Source organism: Branchiostoma lanceolatum, chromosome 15, assembly GCF_035083965.1.
Source record: "Branchiostoma lanceolatum isolate klBraLanc5 chromosome 15, klBraLanc5.hap2, whole genome shotgun sequence".
NCBI classification, from domain to species: Eukaryota; Metazoa; Chordata; class Leptocardii; order Amphioxiformes; family Branchiostomatidae; genus Branchiostoma; species Branchiostoma lanceolatum.
Window position 1 is genome coordinate 9,013,597 of NC_089736.1, and position 17,143 is coordinate 9,030,739.

The window sequence follows — 17,143 nt, forward strand, 5'->3', positions numbered from 1 at the left end:
TCTAAACTTATGATAACTGTCGAAATATTCACTTCAACAATTATAACAGCTTTTATTTCCACAGTTGATTTCACATTGTAGGTTTCATCTCTTTAAAATAGACTCTGCCCTAAAGCTTATATTCAGTGCTGCTACCGTTATACGTTGATAAATTATTATTGCCATGATGTTTGCAGTACAAATGAGTAAAAGTGTGGTGAGAATAACACTCAGTTATCATACATATGTTCTACACATGTAATAACTTCATCTGAAATCTATTGTCATAGAAATATCATCAGCTTCCATGTGCAGTTACAGTCACGTCACGTTTTCACTGAGAAATGGCAGTGTACATCACAGGCAGACATTAACCTTTGCTCTGCCGAGGTAGCTTTTTGGCACAAAATTTGTACTATCTATAGCATTAGGCAGCAGGGAGAAGGTTAAGACACAACTTCAGTACATTGTAAATGAATGGTATGTTTCTAAAAATGTTTCAATAACTACAATTCTTGCTGCATCTGATCAAGGAGGTTAAAAAGATGTTAAGCACTTGAACTTGTCATATTGAGAAGATTTACTCCTAACGATTGTCACACTACGCATCAAATCTAATTATGTATTCGTCCAATGAGTGCCTTTCGAGTTGATCAACATATATCCTACTTCACATCATAAAAGATTGCAAACACAATCTGTAAAATATGAACATAAATTAATGTGTGTCATTAAAAATGTCATATAAAAGTGGCAAGAAAACTTAATGGCAAAGTTATGACAGACATATAAGCTAAAATTAGATAAAACGATTGTGCAATAGTAAGATTACTATTTTGAGCATATATTACCAAAAGCTCATAAAGTTATCAATGGACGCAATGATTGATCCAAGCAACCTGTTGCTTGTATATTTATCATTAATGTTAAAGATGACTTCTTACATAAACTTGAATTGAACTATCTTTAGTTAACATTGTTAACAAATAGAACTCTTACTTATTCTGGCCTTCTTTTATTTCAAGTTTGCCATTGTGAGATGAATGTTAACATTATTATGACATTGTTATAACAATAGTTAGATATGTGTGTATTTTCAATTTATAGCTTTAAAAATGTCAAAATGTGTAATAAACTTTTTTAGTGTAGTTAAGAGCATAGGTGGCTGTGTTGGTCCCAATCATTGCCTGTTTAAAAGAATTCATCCTGATTCTAAGGCACTTGGCTCACAGGCCACCTGCTTTTGCTAGACAATTGCACTTTTGTTAAAAATAGATCTTAAAAATTGGACGTGATTGTTCAGGTCCAGTGATCCTTTTCAGAGGTCACCGTTCTCTGATTGGAAGTTATAATTGCGATGATTAACACGATAGCCAATCACATAATGGCTTGCAACTGCAGTGCTACCATATATGGAGTGCTACTGAAACATGTTATGGTAGTTCACCATCTCTGGTCTCTGATTGGAGCAAATTCCTCTAAGACATTACCAACTACACTCCTCCTCCAATCACAGTGTAGTTCTGTAAAACAGTGGTAAGCCTTGGAGGACACTCTACTTCACGGAGTCAAAGAAACCACAGGCTTGGAGCTTGGCCTTGATCTTAGCCAGTTCCTCCTCCGAGCGACGCTGCATGGGGGGACGGGGTGGCCCGAAGTCCAGGCCAGAGGTCATGGTCATGATGTACTTGTTGAGTCCAATGTCCATCCCTGAGATGGTAGCACAGAATAGAATTTCAACAACAAACACAACAATTGATTGATGTAATTGCCACTATTCTATCTTAACACAATATAGAAGGGCACACTGAACATTTTATGAATATTTAGTGACAGTTTCTGTAACTCAACTTTCTTCAACATTACTTGAAAATGTCCAAAGTGTCTCATTCTGTATTGACACATAAAAGCTATATCAAGTCTTTTTGGATTTCAACTATTTCATTTTCAAATATGTCAATGTTACAGAAGTAAAAGTTACTCCAAACTAAGATATCAAAAATAGTATAAAAGTATCAGTGAAGTTATTTCCATTATCTGTTAAAGCAAGCAAATACATAGCAATCAACCAACAAACCAACCATTAAACCCACCCACTCCCTAAAAAATTTGGGATTTTAACAGAGAATTTTTACAATCAACAGAACAATCATGTTGATGAAATCTATTTTAGAAGATACATATTTTTTGAATAGTTTGAAAAACATGCAGATTAAGACAATATTTCCAACATGTTAAATCTTGCTTACTTGCTAAAAGTTTTTTTCCTTTCTAAAATCATTTAATTTTAACAACTATTATATTAGAGACATTACATCTATCATATTATATATCTTTTCATTTTTCCAACCTCATTGAAACACCATGATTTGTTTAAATGATATGTTGCGAAATTTCTGAAAGTAGCAATTTTTGTGAAATAGTTAATATTTCCTTGGTCTTACCAGGTCCATTTGTTAGCACCCTTGCACGTTTCAGGGCCTGAGACATGCACTGTCAATCCACACACATAACAACAACTGTCAGAAAATACCTTGTCTCCAGTTAATTATTCAGACTTCATTTAACAGTCATTCCTTTCATTGGCATGATCAGGGGAATATTGAAGGTGGACTATTATTTCACTCAGTTGAATAATACATACAGGTGCCAGAATATACCCCTGTCTAGAACATATTCGGGAATATTCTACGCAGGGGTGTCTTCCTGCCTGCTTCACCCGTAGTCCAATTTAACCCTGTGAAGATTCGCTTTGTCTCTTTTAAATTCCTGCATTGCTTGCAGTGGTTGGCATAGACGTATATGAAGCAATGCCAATTTAACCAAACTGCTTTCTCCTTTTGGGCCATTCTTCTTAATTTTGACAAGACTTTTTGTGGTGCAAGGTATGTTCAATGCAGGTCACTCAGAACCCCCTTCAGAACCCATGATGGTTCTTGAGAATCTTAAAATCTATTTTATATTTCTATTCTGTAGTTTGTTGTATCAATAAAGTTTCTTCTAAAAAGGAAGCACAGTCTTGTTTTGTTTTATTGTGTCCAGGAACCACACTGTATAAAATAACAAAGAACAATTTCCTTGCCCCCCTCCCCCCTAGTGCATGTGATATGTAAACATGACTGTTCCTTACCAGGTCCATGGTCAAAAATGATTTTCATGAACAGTTGGGAGAACAGCTGTTTGGCAAGAGAATACATCAAACATCAGAACCTTTGTCATATCTTTGATTAAACATCTCTTAACAAAGTTGTAACTGTGTTAGAAATTTTTTGATTCATGCCTTGATTTTGGGCGGAATACATTCATTTGATAATTTGTATTTGAAGGTTGCTCAGCATAAGAATTCACAGCCTCCTACATCATCAAAATGGCGGCAGCAGAGCAGCAAGTGGTGGTAGGTCATCCACAATTTTCTCTTCTAGCGTCCTTCAGGACAGTCAGTGTGTAACATAACCTATCTATAGCCTGATAGGTGATACTGAGTATCATCTGAAAAAGTGCTAGAACTAGACGAAGAGTAAATTGTGGATGATCTAACGTTACATGCTTCCTGCTCGGCTGCTGCCATTTTGGTGATGAAGGTTGTACCCAGTGGAAACGGTTTGATTTAAAATCCTGATGAAATGTATCAGAGGCATTTTATTTTGTGATCAAATCTATCCCAATGCATTGTACAGCAGCTAGTGATTCCAACAAGGATTTTGTGCAAGCTAAAAACAGCAGGCAAGAAAATTGACTTTCCACTAATTTGTACTGAGGTCACCAACCCAAAGAATGAACTTAAAAGTAAAACCCTGTCCATCCTCAAGAAGTAGATTTTTCCATTCAAAACTGAGAGAGTCGTCTCCAGAAGGTTTTGTTGGAAAACATGATGTCCTGTGTTAGACATACAGAACTTTTTTGTTCATTGAAATATTTGAGTAGAATTTTACAGTGATTATGATATTCTGTCCAACTTGTCTGTCTGTCATATCCAACATTGTTGTGACAGATAAAACAAAATGCAGGTTAAGTTAAGTAAAGTAAGAAAAAATATGGATTTGTGTTATAAGTGTTAGGTAATGATACAGTTAAGATAATCATTATAAATAGCTGAGATAGGGCTAACAGTTGACCTTTTAGCAGTTCAGGGCTAACAAAGAGGGGACCCTACAAACCCAACTAGTCATGGCAAGGATGTGAAGGACAGGATGTAAAGTTACTGTTCATATACAACTGTAATTGTTCTTCAATTTAGAGAATTCTACTGAGAATCTATGGATGCAGCTTTTTTTCCAGGAGTCCCCCAACCATGTTGTTAATTCGCAATGCTAAATCTTGCAGAAAGAATTAAATACACGCATCTTCCACGACAAAAGGGTGATCTAAACATTTCTTGCCCACTGAATTTGGTCATGTGACTTTCCAAATACTCAGATAACATTTGAATTCTACAACTTGGGCATTTGCAACAAAACAGCTACAAGCCAGAGCTCTTGCATCCCCTTTCACATCCATCTGCATATGTTGCATGATAACCACTCACCATATTCAAAAAGTATCCTTAGGAAAAGTTGCGACATATGCTGCAGAAAAGCAAGGGCAGAAATCACACAGAAATCAGTGGCAGCAACAAGCAGCTGGGGATTGAAAAATATGCTGTCCACTCGCCATATTGAGCAAGTATTCAAAGAAAATGTTATAACATATGCTGCCTGAAAACAAGGGCAGAAATCACACTCAAATAAGTTGCAGAAATCAGTGGTCAAGATTTACAAAAAGCAGTTGTAGAAATCAGTGTCAGAGGTCAAGCTGAAATCATAAGCTGAAATCAAACAGAAGCCAGTTCTAGAAATCAGTTGATCACAAAGTATAAGCTGAAATCATAAAGACATAACTGTTACTGGTACGTCTTTAACAAGTAGACCGTCAAAGAGGCAAGTTCAGAAATCAGTCCATACATTCACAAGGGTCTGCATGGCTTTTTTCCATAAAGCGAATTCAAATGTCAAATTACACAAAAGTCACTGATGAAATGAATACCGTATTTGTAGCTAGCTGGCCTTCCTGAATTTAGCAATAAGTATAATTGGGACCCTATGTAGACCCTCATGAAATTCAAGGACATCTGATGATCTAAAAACAATTGTCAATCAAACTTGAACACTTTGTCAGTGTCTGTCTGTCAAACAGTCAACTGTATATGGGCTGAATAAAATTCTGGGTAAAAATTGGGACACACCAAGGAGGCTTTATAAAGTCTATATAGTCTATATAAAACCTCCTTTGACAAACTTTGTTGCTAAAAGATTTTCTCTGTGAAATTTTAATGTTCTTTTCTCTAATTCAGTGAGAAACAGCAGCTTTTATATGTTTCAGTCTAAAAAATATAGACCGCTCCCTTTTTTTCATGTTAATTGTAATCATGTAATCACCGGAATCGTGAATCAATTTAAAAAAGGAAATCATTTTTCTAAGAACAATTATAGTACTAACGATGATAGTGCTAATGAATAACAAAATCTGATGTATTAGGTACAGGAATGCGTCACCTGTCAATTAATTAATCATCAATTAATGAAACAACAGAACATCATATAATACAATAAAATCAACCAACCAACCAATCAATCAATCAATCAACCAACCAATCAATCAAATCAAGTTAAAAACACATTGCAAACAAAGGTAGTACATGTATTTGCACATGATGCTGTAACTATTGTATGTTGACTACACATTAAAAATGGGAAGTGTATCTTTAAATCAATACAAGCAGTATAAAGCCAAATGCCTGATGAAGTTTTACAGTACAAGTTTTGAATAAGGTGTCCAAGCAAAATGACATCTAAACAACATAACATTTCTAAATATATATCTTAGTTTGTAAGTCACATATCTAGACAACATTTCCAACAATATTAAATGGCTGAGATACAATTTACAAAATATGAATATGCACAACTCATAATGAATTATGATTTCACATGCATGAAAAACCTAACATCTAAAAGAACATTGCCAACAAACATGCAAACATTCTATGTTACCTGTTCTTTACGTGCTGCTTCAAGATCCCCCTTATCATATGCTGCCCGCATGCGGTTATAAACTTTACCTGGAAAAATGAAAACAACAGTTTTACATTAATTTTGTAATACATGTACTTGTGACCACAAGACCTTAAAAGCATATTAGTTCTTGATGTAATACCATACTTCAATTTTGGTTGATGGAAAGACTATAGATCACAATCTAGAAGGAGACACCCCCCTCCCCCCAAATGTGTTGTAGCCTACCCTCCATGTAATTAGCCCAGTACCATAAAACCATAGTCTGGTGATACTTGATTCTTGGGGCCTTTAGGCAAGTTTATGAATGATCAAGACAAAAATTGGGAACATCACATGTCAGAACAACGGACACCTCACAATATTGAGCTGTGTGTGATATCACAACTTACTTACAATTGGCAACCTACATTGTACAACCACCTTTCAGTACAGCATTTACAGTAAAAAAATGCCTTTTGAAATCATACCCGAATAGTTGAAGGTGCTTCCCACGAACGAGGTGGCTCCCATTACCAAAGCACACAGCCCTTGCTGCAGAGTCGGCAAAAACAGAAACAATGGTTACAACTATATCTGTACATGTGGACAGCGCTTAACATAATGTACAGGTACAGCTTTTTTTTTTACATAAGGTACAGACTGTACCTTAACAATTTCACAAAGTGACCTGTGGTCTTCAACAATGACAGAAATTTTGAAACTTTATTAGGTCATTTGATATCCCCTACAAAGACCTTACTCTTGCAAGAGGATCTAATATCAACAATATTTTTAGGAACTGCAGGGCCCAATTTTTACAATACTGTAAATACAGGAATGTTCTCGGTGGTTTTATGTTCACCGTTTATGCGGCGACCGTTTCGCCGCAAAGTTAAAACAACCGGAAACATTTTTGTCTGATATTGTAGCAGTATGTGACTATAGCGCTGCTGCGAACTTAAAACCACCATAACACTCCATTTTCCCCTTAGCAGCACTTTCCCCTTAGCAGAAATTAATACCATGTAAACTCAAATGCATTTACAGTAGCATCATACATAGGGGTGGATTCCGGTTTGGCTTAATATGGTCCAAGTCCAAGTTTAGGTCCAGAGATTTAGGCTCAGATCCGGACCTGAACCGGGACCTGATCCTGTTCAGTTGATGCTTTGTTTTGTTAGACCAATATTAAGCATTGAGAATTAATACTGACACGCACGACTACCGGTGTGAAAGTTTCTTGGTGAGAAGACTTTCAAGACAAACCAGTGTTTGATATTTGAATGTTGCACTTATGTAAAATGCCTTTTTTGCATTGGGAGACTCAAAAAGCTTTTTATCAAACAAAATAGAAAAATTATTTGTACTTTGTTCTGTTTTTTTTTACTCAGGTTTTTTGGACTCGATTCTTGAATTTATAAAGGTCCGAATCAGGTCCAGCGAACCGGTATCCACCCCTAATCATACAACATGTCATGAAACTGCTGGTCATAGTTGTGCTGCCTCTCACCTCATCCCTGCCGTACATCATGATGTACTTCCCGTTGCTGTGCACCAGGCACCTCCCAAAGTCCATCATGTTGTAGTCTGTGTACTTACACCCTCGGAATGTCGGCACTTTCACTGTCTCTAAGGCATCCAACAGATCCTCCACCATGACTTAAAGAAAGAGAAAGTTTAGCTATCAACTTAAAGCTGTGACACGTCCTATCTGTTCTCGGACCGTCTTTCTACCTCTTGGTAGGAATCTATCAGGTTGAAGCCAGGCCAGTATGCACTTTCAGGCTGTTTATTCTTAAGGTCTCTGCACAGACGTCTTTGCCTGCCAAGGTTCTCTCTTGGGCTTTTTATGCTACGTCATATACGCATGCATGTTAGTCTAACATGTTAAATAGTTACTGGTGCTAATAAGCTACACATGTTACAAAAGCAACTCCTTGATATAAGTCAGCAAACACAGATTTGACAAAACATATATTATACTCTAATATCCCACAATATAACAACTTGTAATGGAGTTGTAGAATCAATCCAAACTGACAAAAGCACCCCCTTGCACCATTTCATAAAACTGCAATCAACACTTCAAATGACAGCCATCCTTTTATTGTCTGTCCTTACTAATTCAAGGACAAGAAGTGCACATGTTCATAGTATAATGTTCACACTGCTATGTTCATTCACCCAACTTTTACTATTCTACAAGCAGAGGTTTCGGTCTGGGGACAAAGTAGTGGCTGTGATTTCTTCTTTCTAGTCCCCTGACTGAAACCTTTGCTAGGAGAAAACACATTTACTATATTTGTACGTTCATACACTACGGCGTGAATGTGGTTGACTTACTGTTGACTTTGGACATGTCTGGCAGGTGGTAGTAGAACAGTGGAAGACTGGGCGCGGCTGCACCGATGATCTGAAGCTGTTCCGCTACTTGTTCTGTGAAAGCAAAAAATCCAACATACTTTAAACTAGTAAAAGGTGAAACAGTGATCTCAAACCAGTTTAGCTCACTGAAGAACTATTCTTCTAGCCTGGAGTCCAGCCTTCTTAGCTTTAGTTTGCTATGCAAGCTCCACTCCCCGCCAAGAGTAGACTAAAGCTAAGAAGGCTGGACTCCAGGCTACTAGTGCTATTCTTCAACTGGTCATGACAGAGAAGACAGACGCTATGTACAGTATTTATAGGTTCATTTCACCGTGGAAATTCCCTTCCAAGAGGACGTTCTTGAATGAAGCTAGGTACTCATCTCATTTTCATCTGTGTCAAGCGAGGACATTCATTTTAAGTGCCTTTCCAACAGGCACAACATCAGGACCTGTTATTAGGGATTTGAACCCAGAACATTAAGATTCTGAGTTAGCTACCCAAACCAGAGGGTTGACATGTTATAACATAAATGATGTGATACTTACTTCCGGTGGAGGGCCTGAACACACAGGTCGGGAGGGAAGCAATCGCCTGGGCACCGATACTCTCAGCATGGCGTGCCTGGATATAGGGAAAAGGGAAGTCAAAAGCCAGCAAACCAAATCTTCAGGAAGACCATTTTGTAAAGTTTGTTTGTTCAGACTCTTGTAATGACTAGTGGCACATAGGGAAGCAAGTTTCCTTTCTGTTTCAGTAGAAGGGTATATATTTACGGGCAGGCGTTTCTAGCCCTTCCCCTTTAACGAGCTCGAGGCACCTCCAGGAACACAGCCCCCCCTTTATGTCACTTCGAATGACAGGTGCAGTTCCAACCAAGATGTCCTTCCCAGGACTGAACCAGGGTCTCCCAGTTAACAACTAATTGGAACCAGCAGTTCAAGCTAAGATGCAGAAACATCCCTATTTGGCACAGCACTATAACTTTACTTGAGGACATTTATGAAGAGGAAGAATTAGAAGATGTCTGACCAGTTCCTGGCTGTCCGTGAGACTGCAGCCTCCCACGTGGACGATCACGTTGGACAGTCTGTAACAATGGCAGAGATCAATTAGACATGATACATGTAGATTTTTCACAGCTAGGGCTAAGAGAACTTGTGGACCAATCACAGGCTACCTTACAGTTGGAACAAGGCATATCTGGACTCAAAATGACATCCCTATTTCTTTTCATACTGACTGTCATGTTTTGTTTTTTTGCTCATCTTAGGATTAGGAAAAAGGAAGAAATTAAATTTAATAGCTCACCTACAATGAATGTTGATCATTTTCAGACAAGATTGGAAACAAAAACTCCCACGATGCACCATACTTACTTGCCCTTGCCAGCAGAAACCCACTTTTCAGCCAACGTCTTTCTTTCTGCCATGGACAGACTGGCTCCCTCTCCAGTACTGCCACAAACTGCAACAAGAACACACACCTTCATATGCAGTTGTAAAACAAGCAGCTAGGGTGCCTATACTTAACCACTTCTTTCCCATCAGTATCCCTTCATTTGTTGCTAAATTGCTATGAAAATATGTGTACCTTAAATATGTGCGTCAAATACAACACAATTTAGAACAACATTGACTCTATACTTCTAACAGGCCTGCATGCCCCTTTACGTAGAGTGTAATCAGCCATTTTGATTTCATGTAATTAGTAGCCAGACTAGTCAAATTTAACAAGCATAATTCATGCTTGAATTTATTGTTAAGTGAAGCCAGCCAGCTGAATTTACAATGTAAATCTGACAATGTTTCTGAATTCAGCAAAGAACATTGCCAGTATCCCCAATGCAGGCCCTCCCTACTTGTACAATAGCATTTACTTACCAAAGGTATTCAGTACACCCTGCAACACAAGATAGTCAACATATGGTTCTATCAATGGCAAGTTGAGATCCCTGGAAAAACATAAGAAAATAAATCTTCATCTTAAATGTACCATTACCAGATCTTAGTAAAACTGTACAGAAATCTAGGCTATCAAGGATTAAGACCATGGTAAAACATGGATCTTTTTACAGCTGGAATGTCATTTATGCAGAGGATCTAAAATGTATTTCTATAAAATTGCACATACTTCATGTGTACATGGCTTTGGCTGTATCAAGATTCTAAAACTTTGTTATAACTTAGTATCTAGATCAAATTAGTCTTTTTTGCAAACCTGTTCCTTTAATAATAGTGACATAGAATTCTCATTTAGAGAAAACGGGACATACCCATTGTCCTTCATAGGGGTGAAAGGTGCTGCAACCAGCCCATCTATCTGGTAATCCATGACAGACATTTTTGGAACCTGGAAAATATGAAAAAAGAGAAGTGTGAGGAATGATTGAAGTATCTTTGTTAATATTGATGCAATAGCCATGCGAGATGGCCAGTATAGCCATTGCCAAAACTGTTCATGGAGCAATCACACCACCTAGCAGAAATGATACAAACTGCACCCTAAAATAGAGTACAAAGCATCATCTTTAGTTAGTACCGGTAACATACCTGATACTGGCTGATAGCATACAAATAACATTGTTTGCTTTTATCCATTGTTCAGAATTGATTTATTGTTTAGAATCAATTCAAAAATCGAAGTCAAACGGATCTTTTATCATGGCACAAGCCCGTATGTCTATAGTGACCACTTGTTCACATAGAACAAATTCTTTTGGTCCCCTGGGTGGTCCGATGTCTTGGGCAGTTTTGACTGTATCTTCAAATCTTTTAAAGTAGAGACATACAGGGTTTGTATGGCTATTTGTCAATGTGTTTGGTCATCAGATATGTAACGATCAATGGAACTTTCAACTTATAGAGAAGCGCTGATTGTTCTGCCAAATCTTTATTTACAGGACTTTGGATACCGGTACTAAAGTGTCAAAGGTCAAACCAAGGTTTAGCAGTGTCTGGAAAAACATCAGCAACAACAAATACTTTCTATCTAATATATATATAGTTTATGGCTTGGTGTACAATACCAGAGAGCTATCATATGGGGCCTGCATGGTTGGGTCCAGACAATATCTAACTCTAAAATCACGAGGACCGTCTACTAGTATGTATTATGCTAAATTCAGAAAGACATGTACATAAAATTTTGTCATTACGTGAAATTTGATAGCATTCCCTGTGAAATAAGGAAACTGAAATACATGTAGGCTGCATACACCTGTAATATAATGTCCTTGGCTGTAAAAAATATAAGTAAACTTACTGTAAGGGTTTGATTTAGACGAAGCTAAGCCAAGAAATCCCAAACTGCAAGCTCAAAAGACACATGAAAACACATACCAATATCGTTTGTGAAGGTTAGACATCCAGGTAACCAATATATGATTATAAAGAGAATTCAAACTCTACAACTGGATAAGAATACATAGATTTATTTCCGGACGTTTCGAGTGACATCCACCAATCTTCTTCAGCGTCACTGAAGTGAACTAGCAGAACTAACCAGTACTTATTTACAATAACTAGAAAAAAACGGTTTTACATGGCAAATCACACAGTCATGCATAAGACATATTGAAATGTAAAAAATGTTCCTATGGTGTTGTGTTACCATAGGAACCTTCCAGATCTTGTTTTACATTTCAATACGTCTTATGCATGACTGTGTGATTTGCCATGTAAAACCGGTTTTTCTAGTTATTGTAAATAAGTACTGGTTAGTTCTGCTAGTTCACTTTAGTGACGCTGAAGAAGAGTGATGGATATCACTCGAAACGTCCGGAAATAAATCTCCGAATTCTTATCCAGTTGTAGAGTTTGAATTCTCTTTATACATACCAATATCCTACAAAAAAGTGACACTAGAGACACTTCCGCAGCGCATCCTAGTTTGCTTTGATGACGTCACCTAACTCATCAATTATGTATTACGCAACAAAGAGATGCTTTCACATGCGTGTGTTTGGGGGGGGGGGGACTAGGAAACACATTTTTACGCTGAAACACGATCACACAAGTCAAGTCCACAAGAACGAGTAGCACCACACAGCTAACATCACAACTTTAGATAACTGTTAAAAGTGATACCGTTATATGGGGTCGATAAAGGACTTTCGATCGGTCACAAGGGACACAACGAAGATGAAGACAACAATAGACATACGCACAAACCTCCGCTTTTGAGCCACAAAAACACCTACTATTTCCTAATCACTCCTGTCGTTTCTGCACAAATAAGAAGATGGTCACAGAAAGTGATAGATTTACCTTATTACCGCTTAGACCGGGTAGAAACGTCGAACTACCGGCGAAGACTGACAAAGCAAAGTGCGACCCGGAACCCCAGCTGACCCTGAATCAGCTGATTAGAGTCACGAGACCATCTTTCAAGTGCGCCGCCTAGAGACTAATGTTGATACTGCAAGAACCGACGTCGCACTGTAACAGTGTCTTTTTGGCAACGTCCCAGGCACGAAGCTGATGCCATTCTCTACGGGATTTCCTGCAGGGACCGGAGATTGTTTTGGCGACGTCTCAGGCTGAGGGGACGGGTGTTTGCTTCTCAGTGAATAGAAAATGGGGTACTCTATACGGCACAGTGCTTCAGATGCTTTTGTTTTAAGATTCATTTTGTATTTCGATTTTGTAGCTAGCTACGTAGTTTCTAGTTGACCGTACGAACGTCAGTGTACTTTCCTGTGCCAATGAAGCTTCTTCTTCTTGTTCATTGGTACGCATAAACGCGCACTGACATTGACATAGAAAGACAAATAAACAGGCGACTCAGTGAAAGTGGTGTGAAAATGATACTAGTATTTTTTTCCGAACTCAAGGGTAACGTTGATACACAAGAGAAAATTCACAAACAGTGAACCTAAGCAATCGTAGTCGAATAAAAATAAATTTATTACAGAATCTTACAGTAGATTGGACGACTTTGTTCTGTGCTCACTATCTGTTAACGTACGTTACTATTTTGTCACTTGCCTTCGGTTGTGGATTAGCATTGAGGTAAGCAACACGAACTTGTTTCTTATGTTAGATTTTTTCCTGAGAATTCACTGTCTTGATCTAGTTTTCGTTGTGGTGACACTTTCTTGAAATGCGTACTGAGAGAAATGTATCATACTATTCATAAAAATAGTAATATTGTGATCTATTTCCCTCATTATCACCATTATCTGTTTTCCTAAGAAAAGAATAATAGCTTGACTAGAATAATACTAGAATAATACTATTCCATACATATATCAATACATTTATGACAAATAATAATGTCAGGTAGATTGTGTCATGATTTACAACGCGGCTCTTGTAACCGTCTGATTATCGGTTCACTGCAGGTCTAGGCTGAATCGGCAGGCGGCGCTTGCAGCGAGACAGGGCCCTGAAGGCACGCTGGAATATCGTCAGCTTCCAGGCGTACAGAAATGGATTCACAACGTGGTTTAGGCCGAAAAGTACGAGCAACATGATCCGTACTGCATTAGGCAGAAAATGCACATACAGATCTATGCTGTTCAACAGTGCATACGGGGTAATGCTCATTGCCAATGCACAGAAGAAGATAAACATGTGTTTTGTTTGTTTGATTAACCTCCTTGGCACGTAGTGGTCATGGTGATGATCACTAGAGTTTGTCCCAATGACGGAATTCTTCACATCGAAGTATACTTTCAGGAAGATGCCTATCGCAAGGGAAAGGGTAACCCAACAGGATACTCCGAAAATGTTGGAGAAGTAGTGGGCTTGGTACGGATGTGGGTAGACCTGGCCACACGTGCGGTTTCGTGAGTTCCAGCCAAATTTGCCATAGCCTAGAAATCCCGGAGCTACCAGCAATCCGCTCACAACCCAGGATAAAGAGACCCACAAGAAGGACCTGGAAGGCCCGAAGATCTTCTTGTAGGTGTCTATGGACTTCGTGATTCGCACGTATCTACTCAAAGCAATCAGGATCACCGAGAAGAAGGAGACGTAGATGCTGAAGAATGTCAGGGCGCCCAGGATTGGACACATGGCGTCTCCGAGAGGCGGAGCTCCGGTGATCATGGCGGCCACTCTAGTGGGGTATTGAAGTCCTGTCATGAGGACGTCACTGATGCTGATGCTCAGAATGAAGGTGTTCGCGGTAGTTCGCACCTATATGGAAGGAATAGATGTCGTAGCAGTTATGAACTCTCAAATTTTTGGAAAGTTATACGTTACTTTGTGTCCCAAATGTGACTTAACTTGTAACACACTCAAGAAAGTTCATGACCTCAGGGCAATACGGACTGATTCTACTTCCCGCTGCTAGATTGCGCTGCAGTGAGAAAAAGGCGGTCACAAACGTGACTAAACTTGTAAACCCCTCAACAGAGTTCATGACCGGAGGGGGATACAAGTTTAGTCACATTTGGGACCGCATTCTTCTCACAGCAGCGCCATCTAGCGATGGGAAGTGGAACCAGTCAGTATAACCCAGAGGAAGGTAACAGAATGGCTACGAAAACGTTGGCTGGAAAATCCCTTTGGTTGGTCAACAAAGAACTCCATATCATTAATTTACCTACCCTGTACTAACCTGATGAAACTATTCACAGAAGTATAACTACAATGTCTGAACGAAATGGCAAACTGGCTTTGAACTTCTTTTACCTTACGGTAACAGCAGAAAGCCAGGATCACAAGCCCGTTGCCCACAGTGCCCACCAGACTGAAGATGCCCACCACTAGAGAGAAACCCACTACCACCAGTGTGGAGGGGGTTCTCGTGGAGTCAGGGTCACTTGAGTTCACGGCATCAGCGGCCAGTGATGTGTTACCTGCGGAAAAAAAAGATTTTAAAAGGTTGCTGTAAGGAAGATACAATTAGTCGACAGACTCCTCCCGGTTGTATTCCTTTTCAAGTTACCGTTTTATTATTACATTTTTTTCTTCAATAAGAAAAAATGTAATCATAAAACTAAGTTGAAAAAGAAAACAGCCGGAAGGAGTCTGCAACGGAGGGAAGATACAATCATCTTCGACGTTTCATAACCGACATGAAAAATTGAGGTAGTGTTTTTGGTCTGTGTGTGTGTGTGTGTATGTGTGTGTGTGTGTGTGTGTGTGTGTGTTTGTGTGTGTGTGTGTGTGTGTGTGTGTTTGTGTGTGTGTGTGTGTGTGTCTTCATTTTCGGATATTTGTCAGCATAACTTAAGAACCTGTGGATGGATTGTGATGATATTTGGTATATATGGGTAGGCCGTGGAGAGACGAATTTCAAGGTGAATTTTAGGTCTCCTGGTGTGTAACCTTGGTACTGCAGCAGAACTTCCGGTTTTGATATCTCGTGTGCTGGACCAAGCTATGGTCACGATGTGTCGGTGGTGAATGTTGTAGCTCTTGTGTTCGTTGGCTCTATTTTGCAACACCGACCCTGTAGTCTATCTCCAGCATTGAGCCTTTTTATCAATTGGACTACTATGAGTTTTAACCATTTTTCAATGAAGCAGGCAGCTGCTGACCACCGTGTTGGTGTCCTTGATTCTTTCTAACACAGCTCGAATATCCATGGCGGTTTAAACGAAAAAAATCTATCCTCAAGTTTTCATAAGTTATGGTGTTCTGTGAGCTAGATGCACTTAATAGATGTTATTTGAGAAGGTCAGGCGAACTCTACAGCCTCTTTCAATGTCAGAAGTTTCGTGTTTAATTATAACTCATTGAAAGGTTGCGAGGATCTGAAAGGACTACTGGGCTGCTGAAAGCAACACTCAAATGAGAGGTCAAGGGCCCAGGTCATCTGAGTGTACCGGTGGGAGCTCGTACGCACTTGACTTAATGGAAGATCTACGGAGGCGTACACGAATGTCGTCGACGGTAGACTAACATTGCAACGGCAATACATTTACCAGTCATATTTTGGAAAACGATGGAATCATAGATTTTCTTAATTGATTATGCAAATTAAGTCCCGATTTGCATGATTCACACCTCAATGTGTACATCTCTGTCTGAGCTACTTGTATATCGAATATCATGGGAATGTATAATTCTTTTGTTCAGTTATCTCCCTTGAAAGATTTTAACAAAAACGCCCCTGCAATTAAGGAGGAAACTGCTAAGGGACCCAAACCTAAACCACGTCTTTCTTACATCAAAAGCTGTCTGTCACCAAACAAATCAAGATCATAGCATATCCAGGACAATAGAGTAGAAAACGGACATTTTTCTGCAGTACCAAGACCAGACACCAGGGGACCTTAAACTGGCCTTAACCTTCATCTTCCCAAGATCTGCCCACATTTCAGTAGAATCTATCCAGAGGTTCTTAAGTTATGCTGACCACAAATATTCGGACACACATACACACACACACATACACACACACACACACACACACACACACACACACACACACACACACACACACACACACTGACACACACACGCGCGCGCCAAAAACAATACCTCAATTTTTCATGGGGTTAGTGATGGCACACATACAGCTTTTTGTTTTCTTGAATACACCTGAACCTGTTGAGTCAAATGTCAGGACAGTGTTTGATGCACTCGGAACAGAAATGGCTTTAATGCTTTATACCTCGAGTACGTGTAAGGACGTCACACGATCGATTTAAGCTGAGTAAGTCCATAATCCTATCGCAGGTGCTCGTCTGAAGTTGCTGTCAATCAAAAGACTTAGGTAACTACATTAGCCATGGGTAACCTATGAAATCGCCGGCAGCTAACTTACAGGGATTTTCCTCAAACCAAGAAAACAGTATGAGGTCTTATAAG

The 17,143-nt window shown here is 39.0% G+C and overlaps 2 protein-coding genes across 6 annotated transcripts; both read right to left on the reverse strand.

The window, feature by feature from the left end:
- Positions 1-27: 27 nt before the first annotated feature.
- On the reverse strand, positions 28-12,775 carry LOC136420635 (N-acetylneuraminate lyase-like). Of its 5 annotated transcripts, none has more exons than XM_066407682.1 (12): positions 12,644-12,775; positions 10,651-10,727; positions 10,259-10,329; positions 9,755-9,842; positions 9,408-9,465; positions 8,924-8,999; positions 8,355-8,447; positions 7,522-7,670; positions 6,500-6,563; positions 6,009-6,076; positions 2,424-2,472; positions 28-1,689 (listed from the first exon to the last, which is right to left on the reverse strand). In XM_066407682.1, exons 2-12 carry the CDS (start codon positions 10,716-10,718, stop codon positions 1,535-1,537), a joined length of 939 nt encoding a protein of 312 aa, XP_066263779.1. In that variant the 5' UTR covers positions 10,719-10,727; positions 12,644-12,775; the 3' UTR covers positions 28-1,534. The 5 variants fall into 5 exon arrangements, with proteins under 5 accessions (XP_066263779.1, XP_066263781.1, XP_066263782.1 ...); XM_066407684.1 differs by lacking the exon at positions 2,424-2,472 and adding an exon at positions 3,110-3,155; XM_066407685.1 differs by lacking the exon at positions 2,424-2,472 and adding an exon at positions 4,505-4,544.
- An 855-nt stretch (positions 12,776-13,630) lies between these two features.
- LOC136420641 (adenosine receptor A3-like) lies at positions 13,631-15,227 on the reverse strand. The gene is made up of 2 exons (XM_066407695.1): positions 15,017-15,227; positions 13,631-14,518 (listed from the first exon to the last, which is right to left on the reverse strand). Exon 2 carries the CDS (start codon positions 14,462-14,464, stop codon positions 13,703-13,705), a length of 762 nt encoding a protein of 253 aa, XP_066263792.1. The 5' UTR covers positions 14,465-14,518; positions 15,017-15,227; the 3' UTR covers positions 13,631-13,702.
- Positions 15,228-17,143: the final 1,916 nt, after the last annotated feature.